The 15,794-nt window shown below is 43.4% G+C and overlaps 1 protein-coding gene across 1 annotated transcript in view; it reads left to right on the forward strand.

The window, feature by feature from the left end:
* Positions 1–15,794, forward strand: part of SLC7A8 (solute carrier family 7 member 8) — a 53,323-nt gene that overhangs the window by 14,946 nt on the left and 22,583 nt on the right. The window contains exons 3-5 of the mRNA XM_044274474.1: positions 4,633–4,837; positions 4,934–5,085; positions 15,172–15,297. Of these exons, the coding sequence (XP_044130409.1) occupies positions 4,633–4,837; positions 4,934–5,085; positions 15,172–15,297 (483 nt within the window). The remainder of the gene's footprint in view (positions 1–4,632; positions 4,838–4,933; positions 5,086–15,171; positions 15,298–15,794) is intronic.

Genomic DNA, 15,794 nt, shown 5'->3' on the forward strand with positions numbered 1-15,794 from the left:
TGCAAAGTAGAACTGGCTTAGTTGCCCATAGCGACCAATCAGATTTCACTTTTCATTTTGGACAGCCCCTTTGGAAAATGAAAGGTGGAATCTGATTGGTTGCTATGGGCAACTAAGATAGTTCTACTTTACATCAGTTTGATAAATGACCCCCTACATTTCCAATGGTGGTTACCTCCAATTTTGATTTGTATCAGTCACAAAGTAATGGGTGTGCGGCCTGGCAGAGCATCAGCCGAATGTTGCCAAAGGATATAGTTGTCTAGAAGGGCAAGTATTAGGAACAAATGGTCATTGTTCTATAATCGACCTGTGTAAAGGTGCCACCCATAGCTTGTCGAGTGATCACATCTTTCATGTGGTACCAAGAATCTCCTTTTTGTCGACCACCAGTATACAAAACAAATGGGGGACAAAACAATCGTAATAAGAGCCGTGGTCTTGTACATGTGACAACTGGGGCCAGTGATTGGCTGCAGCGGTCATAAGACTTTATGATGACTGGATGTGAGGTACAGCACTAAAACTTGCATTTCAACTTATGTTTTTTATTCTGCAGACATACTTTCCTGCTGCTGTCTACTTTTGCTGTGATTTGGGTTCAGCAATATAAGAGTTACCTTTCGTCTTGCAGGCTAGGCAATTTTATTAAACTGTTATCAGTTCTGATTTCTGCCGCTGATAGCCATGTTATTGCATTTCATTCTCTGAGGGGAGGGTGAACAGGCAATGTACCTTCAGCCCTCTGTAAAATTAATTATTGCCATTCATTCCTGATGGTAGAATTATTACCAAATGTTACATCCAGTGGTTCATGTATAATTTCTACACAAGATGCCTTAAGGGATTGTTCCATCACAGCCAATGACTTTAATATAAGAGCCACCTGGTGATCACCTGATTTTGCCAAGAGAAGTTACTATCAGCTGCTCATTTCCCCAGCAGCGGCCACTACAGGTTAGAATGTAGTATTACACCCTGGCATTCCAAATGCATGGTTGTCCATATGATTCAGCATAGTACTTCTTGATAGAGGCTCTCTGTTCTTAACTCCTAGATAGGAAGGGACTGTGTACGCTTGGTAATTCTAAGCATTTGTAGCGTATTTCAGATTTGTGGCTATATTTTTAATACTGTTGCATTAATTGGCATACTTTTTATGGTGGAGTACAGCTTTACTAACGGTAAGGAGAACATCAGCGTTTAGCCTTTCGTCGGCTTAGAAATTATTTTGTTGCATTTAGACAGAATTCTCTTTCTTTTCTCACTTTAAGAAAAATGTCTTCCTGTTCTAGTTTCTGGTAACAGGAGCAGCACCCTGGTCTACATGTTTATGTAGACAAAAGTAGTGTCTTGTTTTACGCATTGATGTCAGAAACATTAGGGCCTTGATCTGTCTATTTCAGAGAGTAAGAGGAGTCAGAAGCAACTACTTCTGCCCAAAGCGTATTGTCTTATCTGGTTATTTCTGGGAATTTAACTAAAGTAGTCTTTATTCCAAGAACAAAAACACTATTTATTTCCATGTAGGGGCCATAGGGGGTGCAGAGGAAGCGGGCTCACCCAGGCCTTCGAGCCTAAGTGGGCCCAGAGGCCCATCTGCCACATATGAAGACACTAGTATAAAAAATGGCAGGTGAGTGTCCTGTCACAGATGTTGCATTGGGCCAGGAGCTTCCAGTTCCTCCTATGCCATGTAATATATTGCTCAGTGTCGTGCTCTTCTCATTCTTGGAAATAGTAGCTGTACTCTTCAACTCATTCCTAGGCATATGAAGAGATCTGTGGTTATAATGGTAGTAAGTTACTTGACACACTCATTGAAAAAAAATATATATATATCAACCAAATTGAAATGTTGGCTTACCGTAAAACGGCATGTGATTATGTCTAAGGGAGATATGTGGATGATTACAGGTGTGGTCTTATTAGACAGTGGGTTTTACCACCTATGAAAAGGCTCTCAGATGCTGCTTTTGGCTAGTGTACCTTTTGGGAAGAGATTGTTGACTGCTTGACATACCTTTACAATGCACTTGAAGACATTTTGCCCAGTTGACAGACTGAGAAGGGGGTGCACCATTGGACTGTGAAAAGCAGGATGATGGTTTTGAGGAATTGCCAGCCTTAGTTTCCACTGGTGCCATGAACGAGAAACCTGGACTGCTAAACCTGAATCTGTACTGTATGTAGCAACAAATACAGGTTCTGTTTGAGTATGGAGGCCTAGTGGTGAGTATTTCAATCCTGCCTTTGCTGTGGAGCGACACACTCGTAGGATGATCTGGGGAGCCATCACATATGACAGTCGGTCCCCCATAGTAGCTTCAGCACTCCAGTGGATATGGTGATATCAAGGTGTCTTTATTTTCTATTTTTCTTATGCAAGGCAACCTAAAGGTGACAGTGTGATGTTTCGGTTGCCAGTGAGAGTAAGAGAAAAGGATGGAGGATGTATTGAGCTGGTAGACATGTGTATCCATACCATGATTAACGCTGCGTTAATCAGTCAACATAGACCTTTTGAAAAAGTGTTTGACCGAAATGTCACACTGTCACCTTTAAGTTGCCTTGCATAAGAAAAATACAAAATAAACACCTTAATATCACCATATGCATTGGAGTGCTGAAGTTTCTATGTCAACATTTCTGTGGGCTAGGAACCCACAACCCCAGCACCCATCCAATCACTACAAGAGCGCCACGCCATCCTACATTACTATTAGTCCCCCATAGTAGTGATACAAGGGTCACTAACAGCTTGGCGATATGTGCAGGACATCCTGATGCCACGTGTTGCCTCTTGTGGCAGGGCTTCCAACTGGCTTATCAGCAGGACAATGCTCACCCACACACAGCAGGGGTGCCAACTTCAGCACCTTATGAATATACAGGCTCTACAGGCCCTGCTGCAACATCTGGGAGACCATGTGCTGCAGGATACCATACAGAACCTGTGTGCCTCCATGCCCAATCATATATCATCCTGTGTCCAGGCTAGGGGAGGTATAACAGCCTCCTTTCATTTGTACAGTTTTCCCCAATAAACTCTTCTTTTTGGTGCATTATTTTTTTAGTATGTAATGGCCAGCAGAATCTTATTTTTTTTTCTCTCCAAGGGTATAGATTTGCTCATGATAGATTATTGTTAGTCAGCAGTGCCGATTTTGGTGGGGTCTCCTGACTCTCCCCAACAGATGATATAATGGGAAAGAAGGATTGGACAAGTTGAATTTTACTGCCTGATCCTGCCATTCTGGAAGGAGAGAAGGCACCATGAGAGGTGTTTGACAGCAGCTTTCTCCTCTCTTGCCATGGAGGAGTCAGGAAAAATAGTTGTTAGCCGAATGAAGGACCTCTTAAACATTTTACGCAAGTGTATGATTAGCTGAATGAACGTTGGTTCCCGTTCATTGCCCCATGTAAGCTTGCCCAGAGATCAGGAAACAAACCAGAGAATGCCCATGTGTTTGCATCTTTTATCATGTATCAGCAGCACATCTCCACAATTAATGTCACTGTAGGAGGATGGGTTGAAACAAACAATCACAAGAACAGTCGTTTGCTCAAACCCTTCCTGATAATTGGCAATTAAAAATGAAAGTAAACACAAGCCCAGATCAACTTCCAATATGTCTTCTCTCACACTAGTTTGGGCAATTGATCTGCCGGTGTAAATGAACCCTTGTGCTAAGTGATCTGAAAGCAGACAACTGGTATATTAGGGAGTTAAGATCGCGCCAAGCGTCTAATGTATATGGGGGAGGGGGTCATAAGAAATAAAACTCAGCTGAATGAGCATTTGGCTGGCCGCTATCTAAAGACTATGGCCTCCAACATTTTTGACAACTTTTCCCATGCTTTTTTTTATAGTATATTTTACTTTGGTTTCTGTAGGTATGTAGCTTTTAGGATTATCCTCAGGTAAGTAAAGTCAGTCTTATGATAGCCCAAGCTGTAGGCTGTTAATTCTTGTCACAAGACTGTCTGGGTTTAGATCTAATGGCATGCTGAACCTTAATAGGATTCTGTGCTCTCTGGAAGCAGTGAGAAATCCTTTTCCAGTTTTTCTTGAACTTTTCCATGACAAGGTACTTTAATGCCAATGTAACCTTTTTATATACTTTGGGAAAAATGTAAGTCAGCAAATCTCATATTGGTATTAGGAGGCAATTAACCGGAAATATTGGTACATCAAGCTGAAAATGTACAAGTCCTTAATTACATGTCTCATGCTAAACCTAAAAAAAAAGCAAACTTTTATAAGATTGCCTGAGGAATCTTCTATGGTGACTTGGCCAGAGGTGAAGTAGAAGTATGTGTACTAATGGGGTCGTTTATCAAACTGGTGTAAAGTAGAACTGGCTTAGTTGCCCATAGCAACCAATCAGATTCCACCTTTTATTTTTGACAGCTCCTGGAAAATGAAAGGAGTAATCTAATTGGTTGCTATGGGCAACTAAGCCTGTTCTACTTTACACCAGTTTGATAAATGACCCCATAAGTGTGTAGTGGTAACATATATATGCGATAGACTTCTAGTGGTTTGTCTTTATCATCATTTCCTTTACAACCTTTTTTCATTTCTGTAACTTCATCACTTCACTGATGCAATAAAATCCTGTCTTGTAGGAAATATTATCGGCTCTGGGATATTTGTATCTCCAAAGGGAGTACTTGAAAATGCTGGGTCCGTGGGTATGGCCCTCATCGTGTGGATTGTCACTGGAGTAATCACTGCAGTGGGTGCCCTATGTTACGCCGAGCTTGGAGTCACCATTCCCAAATCTGGAGGAGACTATTCATATGTTAAGGACATCTTTGGTGGACTAGCGGGGTAAGAGTTGGCATTTAAACTGAGAACAAGCCAATATTCTTTTTTTTCTTTTTCTTTTTTTTCAGTGTGTTAAACCAAATGTGTTTTGCTCTGCAGTTTCCTCCGGCTCTGGATTGCGGTTTTGGTCATCTATCCTACAAACCAGGCAGTCATTGCATTGACCTTTTCAAACTATGTACTACAACCTCTCTTCCCAACATGTTTCGCACCAGAGTCGGGACTCCGTCTGTTGGCAGCGGTCTGTCTATGTGAGTATGATAAGGGCAACCTGTGTTGTCTGCTGAAGTCCTCTCTGTGCTCTTTAACCCGTAGATTACAAATGCCCTTTTTATGAGCTTTTGTGTTAATAATCTGTGTGGTAATAAAGCAATTATGAAAATCTAGAGTTCCAGATATTTCATCCATTAGTATGGAGGTTCTAGAGTGGGATATTAACAATATATACATTTTTTATTTTCTTTTGCAGCAGTCTGTCAATGGTTCTATTCCCGTGTCTGTTTTTCCGCACAGACCTTTGGTCCACAATGTGCACTATTCAGATCTGTTTTCTGTCATTCATTCAAGTGTATGGGTGTATAAAATAGGGACGCTTATGGACATGCACCCAGAGTGATGTACTCTCGTTTCTTGTATACTCCAAAGGGAACAGCCTTCGGAATCATGCCTAAATGCCATCAGAGTTTTTGAGTTTTTTAGCTCATGCATTGTATTCTAGCACTTGTCATTTTTTACATGTGTGATGAGCCCTTGCCAGCTGAATCTAATGTTCTTGCTCGTATGTCGCTACGTGGCTTTTTTGCACAAAAAAAGCTTTTTAATCATATGTAAATTAGGTCCAAAGAGCTTCATCCCTTGTACTGCACGTGCGCTGAACATAGTGGAGATCACGTTACCACAAGACTTCAGGGCCAGACGTGAATAAGTCTACACTCCTGGCCCTTCCAGCCAAGTGGTGCAACAACAACGCCCTCGTTGCACCCAGGGACTAATTTATATATGATTAAATGGCTCTTTTCTCTGCAATAGGGCCACATGGGAGCAAGATTACTACATTCAGCTGGCCAGGGCTTATTGGACATGTAAACAGTTGTTGTGTTTTTTTTGTAGCTGCCCTGCAGGTATCAAATCTCACAGGCAAGTGTTTAATACACTTTTAGGGGGTCATTTATTAAGCCTATATTAGGTGTATTTCAGGTGCAGATTGTGGCGCAATAGCTAGTTGCTCATCAATCTGTGACTTCTCCCCGCTCACACCAGGTCTAAAAAGGGGGCATGATAGGCCCCTGTTTCAGGCGTAGAAAAAGGTCTAAATGTAAGAGCTAGGAAGCTGTCTTACATTTATAACTGGCGGAGGATCCGCTATGAAGAGCCTGGCTCCTCTTCATAACCAGCAGAACCACTGCCAGCTTAAGGGTTTATTAAGACCACCGTTTGAATCTCAGGTTCTTCTGGTTTCCTGGTGGCTTAGTAACACAGGGATGGGGCAGTGTTAACATGGGTAATCTGTACTAATATACACTCGTTAGACACATTGGTGGTGTATATTCATAAATAGTCAGGCCTTGTGCATTGTAGTGGTAGAGTAAGATGGGGAAATCATCAGATTCTTTAGCTTTCATGTACAGGACACAGGAGAAGGCATCCACTTCCCTGAGCATTGCCGTGACATAGCACATAGGAAGCTTCACGTCATGACATAGTACGTACATGCAAGGTACAACGTATACATAGCCCAGCGTCTTATTACTCTGCTTTCCAGACACCATAATGGGCCAATAACTGGAAATGAACAATGGCCGTTTGATTCCCCCCTGAGATGCGTATAATGTGTCATAAATGAGGCGCAGCTTCGGCAGTCCGTGCGCCTTAAGTGAAAACTATTCCTGCCCCTGCCTGACTGGAGTGGTTTTTTGCCAACATTAGTGAATATTTGGTAACGTTAGTAAATTTTTCAGGTCAGATGTACCGGCCCCAGTCAGGCCACTCCAAAATACTGTCGCAAGAGTGTTGAAAAAGTCGCAAAATGCCCAAAACTGGCATATAACTGTTAATAAACAACCCCTGATAGGATGAGGCCAAGATGTCAGGGTTCAGCTCACATACTTGTGAGAACAGTTACTAGGCAAGGACTGGGCTTTGGTTGTGGCTACAGCCCTTGTCTCAGATGATAAGGGGGATGGGTTGTTTTGGACTGTGCTCTAGACATAGTGCCTGGCAGCCGAGAGGAGACGATCCTGCTTAAACTGGTTCCATGGAAGCTGAAAACATAGAGGAAGGGGGGAGTGGATTGTGCAAGCGCAGCTGGGCCTCAAGTGCCCTTATTCAGACAGACTGATTAGTCAGGGCTGAGTCAGCAGACAGGTAGAGGAAGGGAAGCGATAGGAGAAATCCACTGTTTGGAGGGGAGATAATGCCTGTCTGAGGCACAGAGAAAAGCGTATCCTGTCTGTCAGGAGAGTCACGCGTGTTTGTCTAGCGTTCAGCTCAGCATGAGATCCGCTGGTGACATATCTGTTATGGCACGTATATGGATCTCCATCTATAACCAGCCTGTATTACTGCTCTGGTGGATGTGGCTTTCCGTCCTCCAGTTCTCTTTTGTATCTCCGGGAACTGATAAGAATAGTGACTCACACAATCTTAAAGATAACCCGTCGCCTCTCCTGACAGGCCTGTTTTAGTAAATGGCTGTATTCCACATGAAAGGGCTATTCTGGATTAATGAGTATGGCCCTGATCTACTATGTTTTGTGGCTGCTTTTTAGAATGGAAACCATTGCACGGAGCCTGATGTGCAGAACGCTGGTGGGCTTATGAGGTCCCCATTCCGACTGTTCCACCAAGCTTATGAATTCATGTACTTTTAAAATGAACATTTAATATCATATAAAAGTTACACCATACAATCCTTCCCGAAGAGAAATAAGTGCTCCTTTTTATAAAATTATAGGACACATGCTAGAATACACTTTACATATGTTCCTAAAGATCTGAGGTCTTGAACTTTTGTTGGACATATCATGAGTTGTCCGATAACTTCAAGGTAAAAGTATATGAAGCGACACATGTGATGTACTTGTTGTAGCCACTTTGTTTCTGAGTTGGTTATTATTATTTATTAAAGCGCTATTCATTCCATAGCGCTGTACATATGATAAGGGATATACATACATAATACAGACAATTGCACTAAGCAAGAACAAGACGAGTTACAAACTGGTACAGGAGGAGAGAGGACCCTGCCCGGGAGGGCCTACAATCTACATGGTATGGGAGAAGGACACAGTAGGTGAGGGTGAAGCTGGTCATGGCGGTATAGAGGCAGCAGAGTCACTGGTTGTAGGCTTGTCTGAAGAGGTGGTTTAGTCATATCTATTGTAGTCAGTAGTGTTTTTGAGATTATTCGTCTCCTCTTTTGTCCTTGTTTTCAATGCTCTACTTCTCTTTTCTTTTTCTTTTTTTCCAAGTGTGTTTTTTTGTACAGTTTTCTGACTTACTACTCCCCCTCCTTCTCCCACAGGTTATTTTTGGTTAATATTCTCTTCCCTCCCATCTGTCTTCCAATTTCTTCTGAGCTTGAAAACAAGTTGTCTGGCCTGGCAGAATGCCGTGATCCTCAGGACATTGTACACATACATGAGTGATTTCCAAGTATTGGAGTATGGATAGGACAAACTAAACCATGGGAGCCAGTGACATCACATCACCAGCAGCTATGCATGCAGCCTAGTGAGAACTTTATCATGTTCTTTACACTGGAGCAGGAGAAACAGATCACTGCTTGAGGTCATACAGCGACTCTTGTGAGAAGAATACTTGGAAGAGAGCATTATGTAATATGTTACCTTATCTGCGTATTTCCATTGTACTGCAGGAGGTAATGTTACTTATAAGTATTAGTCCATTCATATATAGTGTCCAGCTGAACTAAACAATCCAACATATTCTGCACGTCCATACCCCAGGTGACCATTCACCCATCAATAATTCAGCTAAACTTCTGCCCGTATGATGATGAAAAGTAATGGATAGCATGCAGGGATCCTGACATTAGTCTTTCTTATACCTAATTCAAAGGAGAATGATCAAATTCCTTCTTAAAAATGTCCTAGTGACCAACGTCTGTACAGTTGGCCACAGGCATGAGGTTTTTGTCTGCAGATCTATTTGATACCAATATATCTAGATTTTTCATCTGTTTGACCCAAGATGTTAAGCAGCTTCCCTCCATAAAGGTAACCTATGAATGGGGGAGTAAAGCTAACCACACATATTCAGTAGCTGTCTGCCAGACAATCCTTAGGCTCTAGGGTACTTGGGGCCCACCAGTATAACTGATTCTGGGGGCCCACCTTGGGGCTCCTGCACACTAACTTTATCATGTCTGTACCGTTCACTAAATTTCCATGGGGCCACAAAAAAAGTCTCCATGTCTGTATGTCCGCATGGCTGTTCTGCAAAATGATAGGACATGTCCTATTGTCGGCATTACAGACAAGGATAGGACTGTTCTATTAGAGGCCGGCTGTTCTGTTCCACATAATGTGGAATGCACACACCCCGTATCCATGTTTTGGGGATCCACAATGTGCAGACCACAAAACATCCAATGGTCGTGTTCATGAGCACTTACAGTGATAACAGAAATATTAAAGATGAAGTATGATGTAGACATTCACAGCAAAATGCACAAACATGCATGTGGCAGAAGTTACACATATATGGATATCCTGCACTTAAGTCAGTCAAAAACAAGACACATGCAGCGCACACCAATCACTCATTGGACACATGTGGCACACAAGACACTTATACATGGCTCACATGCGACTGATGCATATGGCAAATACTGCAAATACACCACTGATACATAGTACATATATAGCACACACCAATCACACATGGGAAACATGCAATGCACACACCAAGACATTTATGCATAGCCCTATTAAGTGTAGCAGGTCATAACCTTTAACAAAGCCCAAGCAAAGGGCACAAACGGAGGGTCATAACAGAGGCATTAGGGTCACCTGAGGTAGGGTGGTAGTGGGGATCGTGGAGCAGGGGTAACTGGAGAAGATGCAATATTAGCGGTGCATTTAGAGTGGGGGCATCTGGAGCTAAGGCATTTATGGGGGTGCACCTAAAGCAGGGGCATTAGAGTCGCCTGAAGCAGGGTAATGGTGGTGATCCGGGAGCAGAGGTATTTGGGGGGGGGGGGCGGAACTGGAGAAGAGGCAATATTAGGGGTGCATTTAGAGTGGGGGCATCTGGAGCTGTGGCACTAATGAGGGTGTACCTAAAGAAGAGGCATTGGGGGGACCTAGGGAAGAGTGTCTCCCCCCCCCCCCCCCCCCCCCCAATGCCACGCTGAACTCTGCAGAGAGCAGCACACATACACAGATATGAGTCTACTATAAACGAATCCCCTATTTCCCCCTTAGTCTCCTATAGCCTACTACTGTCACACACCTGAGAAATCAGCCCAGCACCGCAGAGGAGTCTTTCTCTCCAGCAACCAGTTTCTGACAGCAGGGAGGGCAGGAGGATGGCCATACATGTTCTCTCCTCCTTCACTGCCAGCAGCCCTGAAATTGAGAAGATACTGCATGGCCTCCTGTTCAATTTACACCAGTAGGAGGCTGCCTCACTGTGCGATACTGCCACCTAGTGGTTACAATAATTATCTCTCCTGAGAAACAAGGTAAATACCTACTCCTTTGCCTTATCTCTGGGCGCAGGAGACTGGGGGTCACCGAGGAATTCCCCGGTGGGCCAGTCCGAGCATGCCGATGGCTATCTCTCCTGACTTTCCCAAACAGATACATGTTTGGTTCAGTTCTTCCACAATGGAGAGAGGAGAAACCTATCTCCTGGGAGAAGAAAATACTCACTTTGTCCTATTCTCTCCCACAACATCTGTCCGGGAACAGTTAGGAGCTCCCCATACACATAGACTGTTGGCTGACAAGACATTACACTAATGTAGATAGGGGCCTTAATCTAATATTGTAGATATATGTTTATAGCTCACCATGTAAAGTATGAGTAGTTAGAGGTGTAGCTAGGCTGCCCTTCACCCAAGGTAAAGATTTCATCTGCGTCTCCCTTCCCCCTCAATCTTAAACTCAGAAACAAACAAAGACAGCGTTTGCCTTTCTCTGCCAATCCCGTAGACTTTGAATGGAGTGGTAATACAAGTGTGTGACCACTACCTGTCCTCCAGTTGTCTTTCTAGGAAAGCACACAAGAAGTAGGTAGGTTTTAAAGGACTATTTACATAGTTATTTTGCAATCATCGTCGAATGATCCTTGATCTAAATTTTTTTTTTGCAGAGGTTGCAATGGATATTTCCATCATTTTTATCCTCCCTGCCAATGGGAACCATAAATGCTGCCTAACAGCCTAGAGTTATACACTACGCCGCAATAGCTTGTAAACGTCACTTTGATTGTGCCGATAGTGGTGATCTTTATGGTGGGACAATCAATCGAGTTCAACAATAAATTATGGTTGTATTCTCCATCTTCCCTTCCATTCACACAGAGCAGTTAATGTTTTTTCGGTCACTGATAAGCGGCCAATGTAAGCGGCCTTTAACCCCTTATCCTCACCAGATACATTTGGTATGTGAATATTGTCAATAACATAGGAAATTTCACTTTAGAGTATCTAGATCTGAAAGAAAACAAGCCTTTGTAATGACCCATAGACCAGTGATGGCTGCTAAAAACATGGCTCGGTGCTGCCAAAATCAATCATTCTGTCAATTTCTTGGAAATTTTCTTTGGCAAATGGTCAACATTGTTCTACAGATTGACCCTTGGATAACTTTCTGTGTTAGTTCAAGTGTTCCTAATCTGTATGTGTACATTTCTATACCATCTAAGTTCTCACGAAGAGATGGAACGGGTAGGTAAAGAGGGGTCATCAGTATCTGTATAGCGGGGGCTCCGCTGATCATATGTTTGAAGAAGCCATGGCGTACTGGTGAATGCTCCAGCCTCTTCCCAGGCCAGTCACATGGCCTCTCCGCAGCTCCGTCCATTCAAGTGACTGGACCTGGTACTGCCATACCACGCACAAGCCGCTATACAATGTACTGTGCTGTGCTTGGTATGCTGTGAGGGGGGCCACAGATTGCAGCCCAGATTTAACTTGGTAAATCTGGCCAAATGTCCTTTTTGTTTTTTTTGTTTTATTGATGCATTTATGGTCTACAGATGAGATGTGTTTTTCTCAGTCTGATTGCATGCGTTCGGCTTGGAATAGTATCCTACCTAGTGAGTCACAAGAAGCAATCTGGTTGCAGTTTTCCTTTGCCATATGTAATAATTTATATATACACATGTTATATGAACCATTATAAAGATTCAGAAAAGGTCTCGCCCATTAACCCATTGTTCATTCAGAGGCTGCATACCAATTTATTCTTTGCTAGTCCTTGTACAGCGCATGTAGGGTCCTTTTAGGTTATGCACTATAAATGGGTTTAAAGAAACCTTAGCTAATATAGTATAAATATAGTATAAAATGTAGCTACTATGTACATGGATAATGAGCAGAAAAGCAGTGAATAGATGCGGACAGTAAATAACAGGATGACGATTCCTGCATCCTACAAAGGATGATAGAGAAGTGTCGGGGGTGGGAACGGCACAACCCTTCCCCCATTACCATCTCAGTTTATCAGTCTGTGCACATAGTATTCTATACACACACGTCATACATGTTATCGCCTAGTAACTGGGCTCTCCCAATTCATACGGTACTCATTATCTATTATCTCAATGTCACAGGAACACGTTATTGGGTGTAGGCATGGGAGAACAGTTTGCCCTTCCACACCATGCACAGACTTGACACTTAGGAAGCGTCCTTGCTGACTTCCAGACTTCCTCCTTATTTAAGGGTGGCGTGTCTCACCTGTCTGAACATGGGCACTGGAAAGGGGCCATAGATGATTAGTAGGATGGCACGACGCCACCCCTTCTGTGCAGTTCTTCAGAAGGAATTAGGAAACTGTAAGAAGTGCTTCATGTACTGCTATGTATTCTGTAGAATGATGTATTCAGATCAATATGTGAATCTGATCCAATTCCTCTTAGGCTATGCGGTATTCGACTGAATATATGCAGCCAAGCAGTATGTATGCCATTGTGTGCTCTGCCGCAATACAGTGCATCTCTGAGGGTTGAGCAACATTTGGCCGGAGGATGACATTGCTACTGATGTTAGAAATATAGAGCACATTCAGTTCTAAATGACAAATATTCTTTCCAATTCACTTAAGTGTTATTTTGGAGCTTTGAGCCAAGGCTTGATATGCAAGATGACTTAGATTACGTTTCTGTTCACTTAGCAACTTTGTGTCTGGTCATGGCACAGGTATTAGATCTCATTTGTGTGCAGTCAAGTGAGATGCAAAGTGGCAGCGTCGCCTTGCTTCAATACAGACCTCACCAGCTAGCACTAGCCCAAAGATGCCCATACTCCTTTAAATGCTATCGACAACGCCTGTCTCGCCGACTCCTCCATGCACATACATGCATTAGCTCCTAGGACCTAGAAAAACAAAGGGATGGGGCGTTCAAATCCAAAGTGCCCAATCCTTGTTTCTGACGAGGGAGAGTCGAGAGCTCCACATATACATTGTCAGCAGGTCACAATGAAAATGGTGGCTTCTGCCAAATGATGCACTAATGTGCATGGAAGCCTTCAATCCTTCTGGCACTGCAATATCATGCACCTGATCCTCGCCCTCGGTTAGGTTTGTCCAAATTGTTCAGAGAGGACCTATAGAGGATCAGAGACAATGGGGCAGATTTACTATTCCAAAGGTCTCAGAATTCTTAGGCTACATTCACACGGATACCGTCCATGTCCCATCTGCATTTTTTACAGGACGAATTGGGGGTCATTTATTAAGTGACTTGCAATTATTGTAGATTTTTTATTTTTATTAGCCATGCAACAATATTTAGGCACACTGCTTGTTTCACACCTTGTTTGGCAGTTGGGTGGGACAGGGATGAATCGGGTCATGTTGAGGGCCATGCCAGGGCTAACATTTATGCCTTGTCATAAACTAGATGAAGCATACGGCAGCGAAGGAGGAAACTAATAACGATGTAAAAAGCTGGTCTTAGTAAATGTGCCCCTCTTTCATCTAAGGGGACTTTCTTAGGGTGAATTCACATGCAAACCTCAGATCTGCAAAACACGGACACTGGCCGTGTGTACCCCACATCGCTGTGCAGACCCGCAGTCTGCGTGTTTCAGCCATATAAGACATGTCCTATCTCTTGCGGTGCAGCCACAGAGATCCGGAGGCACACGGAAGCCCTTCTGGCTTCTAGGAACTGGGCTTCATGGAGCATATATATGGTATACGGATAGGAACTGGGTGAGGTTAAGGCCTCTTGCACACGAACCTGTGCGCCCCGTGGTCATGCTGCGGGCCGCAATGCAGGAACACTGTCTGTGGGGCAGCTGTAACGGTTTGCAGACCCATTCACTTTAATCGGTCCGCGATCCGGCCATTCCATAAAAAGATAGGGCATATTCAATCTTTTTGCGGAACGGAAGTATGGGCCGAAACCCCACGGAAGCACTCCGTAGTGCTTCCGTTCCGCATCTCCGGGTTTGTGAACCCATTCAAGTGAATGGGTCCGCATCCGTGATGCAGAATGCCCATGGAACAGCGCCCATGTATTGAGGATCTGCAAATGTGGTCTGCAATATGGCTACGGAGCGCACAGGTTCATGTGAAAGAGGCCCAAAGGTGTAGCTTGCCGTAAAGTAAAAAAAAAAATTGTAGCTATGCGTGCTGCTGGTGTTTTTCCTTCCTTATATTTATCCAAAGTTGGGCGATTTTACTTTTTTTTTTTTTTTTTTTTTTTTTTTTCTCCTATGCAAGTATACATTATTGGGGGGAAACAGCAGGTAATGAACGTGACCACATGCAGCTTTTAGCATTAGTGTAGAAATGATCAATTCCAGCCATTCTGTTTGTGGCCTCCATGTGCGGTTCACATTTACTACATCAGTGTTGTATACTATGGCTGCTTTGCAAACATTGCATTTAGGTGCAAAATATGCAGTAAAAGTAATTGATGACATGCGGCCCTAGCTCAAGCTTCGCTAAGTAAATAAAGGCTAGTTTTGGCTCATTTGCTGTGAATCTCAGTAAATGTTGCACCTATATACAATAAAAGTAAATGAAGCCATATGTTACGGAGAAGTAGTAGCAGGAATAGGCAGTAAAACAGTTTGTCAGCATCATCTGTGCTAGCGATCCGTTTCCAACCATTTGTCTTTTTTTTTTCTTAAGTGCTGCTCACCTGGGTGAACTGTGCCAGCGTACGATGGGCCACCCGAGTTCAAGACATATTCACAGCTGGGAAGCTGCTTGCATTGGGACTGATTATAATCATGGGATTTGTCCAGATCTGTAAAGGTAAGGGTGCTTATTCTTCTGGCCCTTTTTTACAGGGGCCGATGCTTGGCCATAACGAGCAACATTTGAAGCATCCCAAATGGGGATAAAAATGATCGTTCGCTTGCCTTATAGTTTGTATATCGTTGGCAGCACATCCCTGTTTACATATGGAGATGTGCTGCCGACAATGATGCCCACATAAAAGTTACTGCCATGATTGGACCCTCTTTTGAATGTTCATGTAAATACACCTTAAAGGGTCCAATGGGCAGTGAGCTGCAGTAACCCGTCATGGCCACTAAACGTTGAACGGCGCTGTGCTTCCTCTTTCATTCAAAGTACTAGCTCCAGCACCGAAGGCTGCACAAAACTGATGATCGGCGGGGGTTCCAGGTTTTGAACCTTCACCAATTCGATATTATTTATTAGCATCAAGCTGTCCCCAATGGGGCTCACAATCTACGTTCCCTATCAGTATGTCTTTGGAGTGTGGGAGGAAACCGGAGAACCCAGAG

The sequence above is a fragment of the Bufo gargarizans genome, chromosome 1 (assembly GCF_014858855.1).
Source record: "Bufo gargarizans isolate SCDJY-AF-19 chromosome 1, ASM1485885v1, whole genome shotgun sequence".
Classification (NCBI taxonomy): Eukaryota; Metazoa; Chordata; class Amphibia; order Anura; family Bufonidae; genus Bufo; species Bufo gargarizans.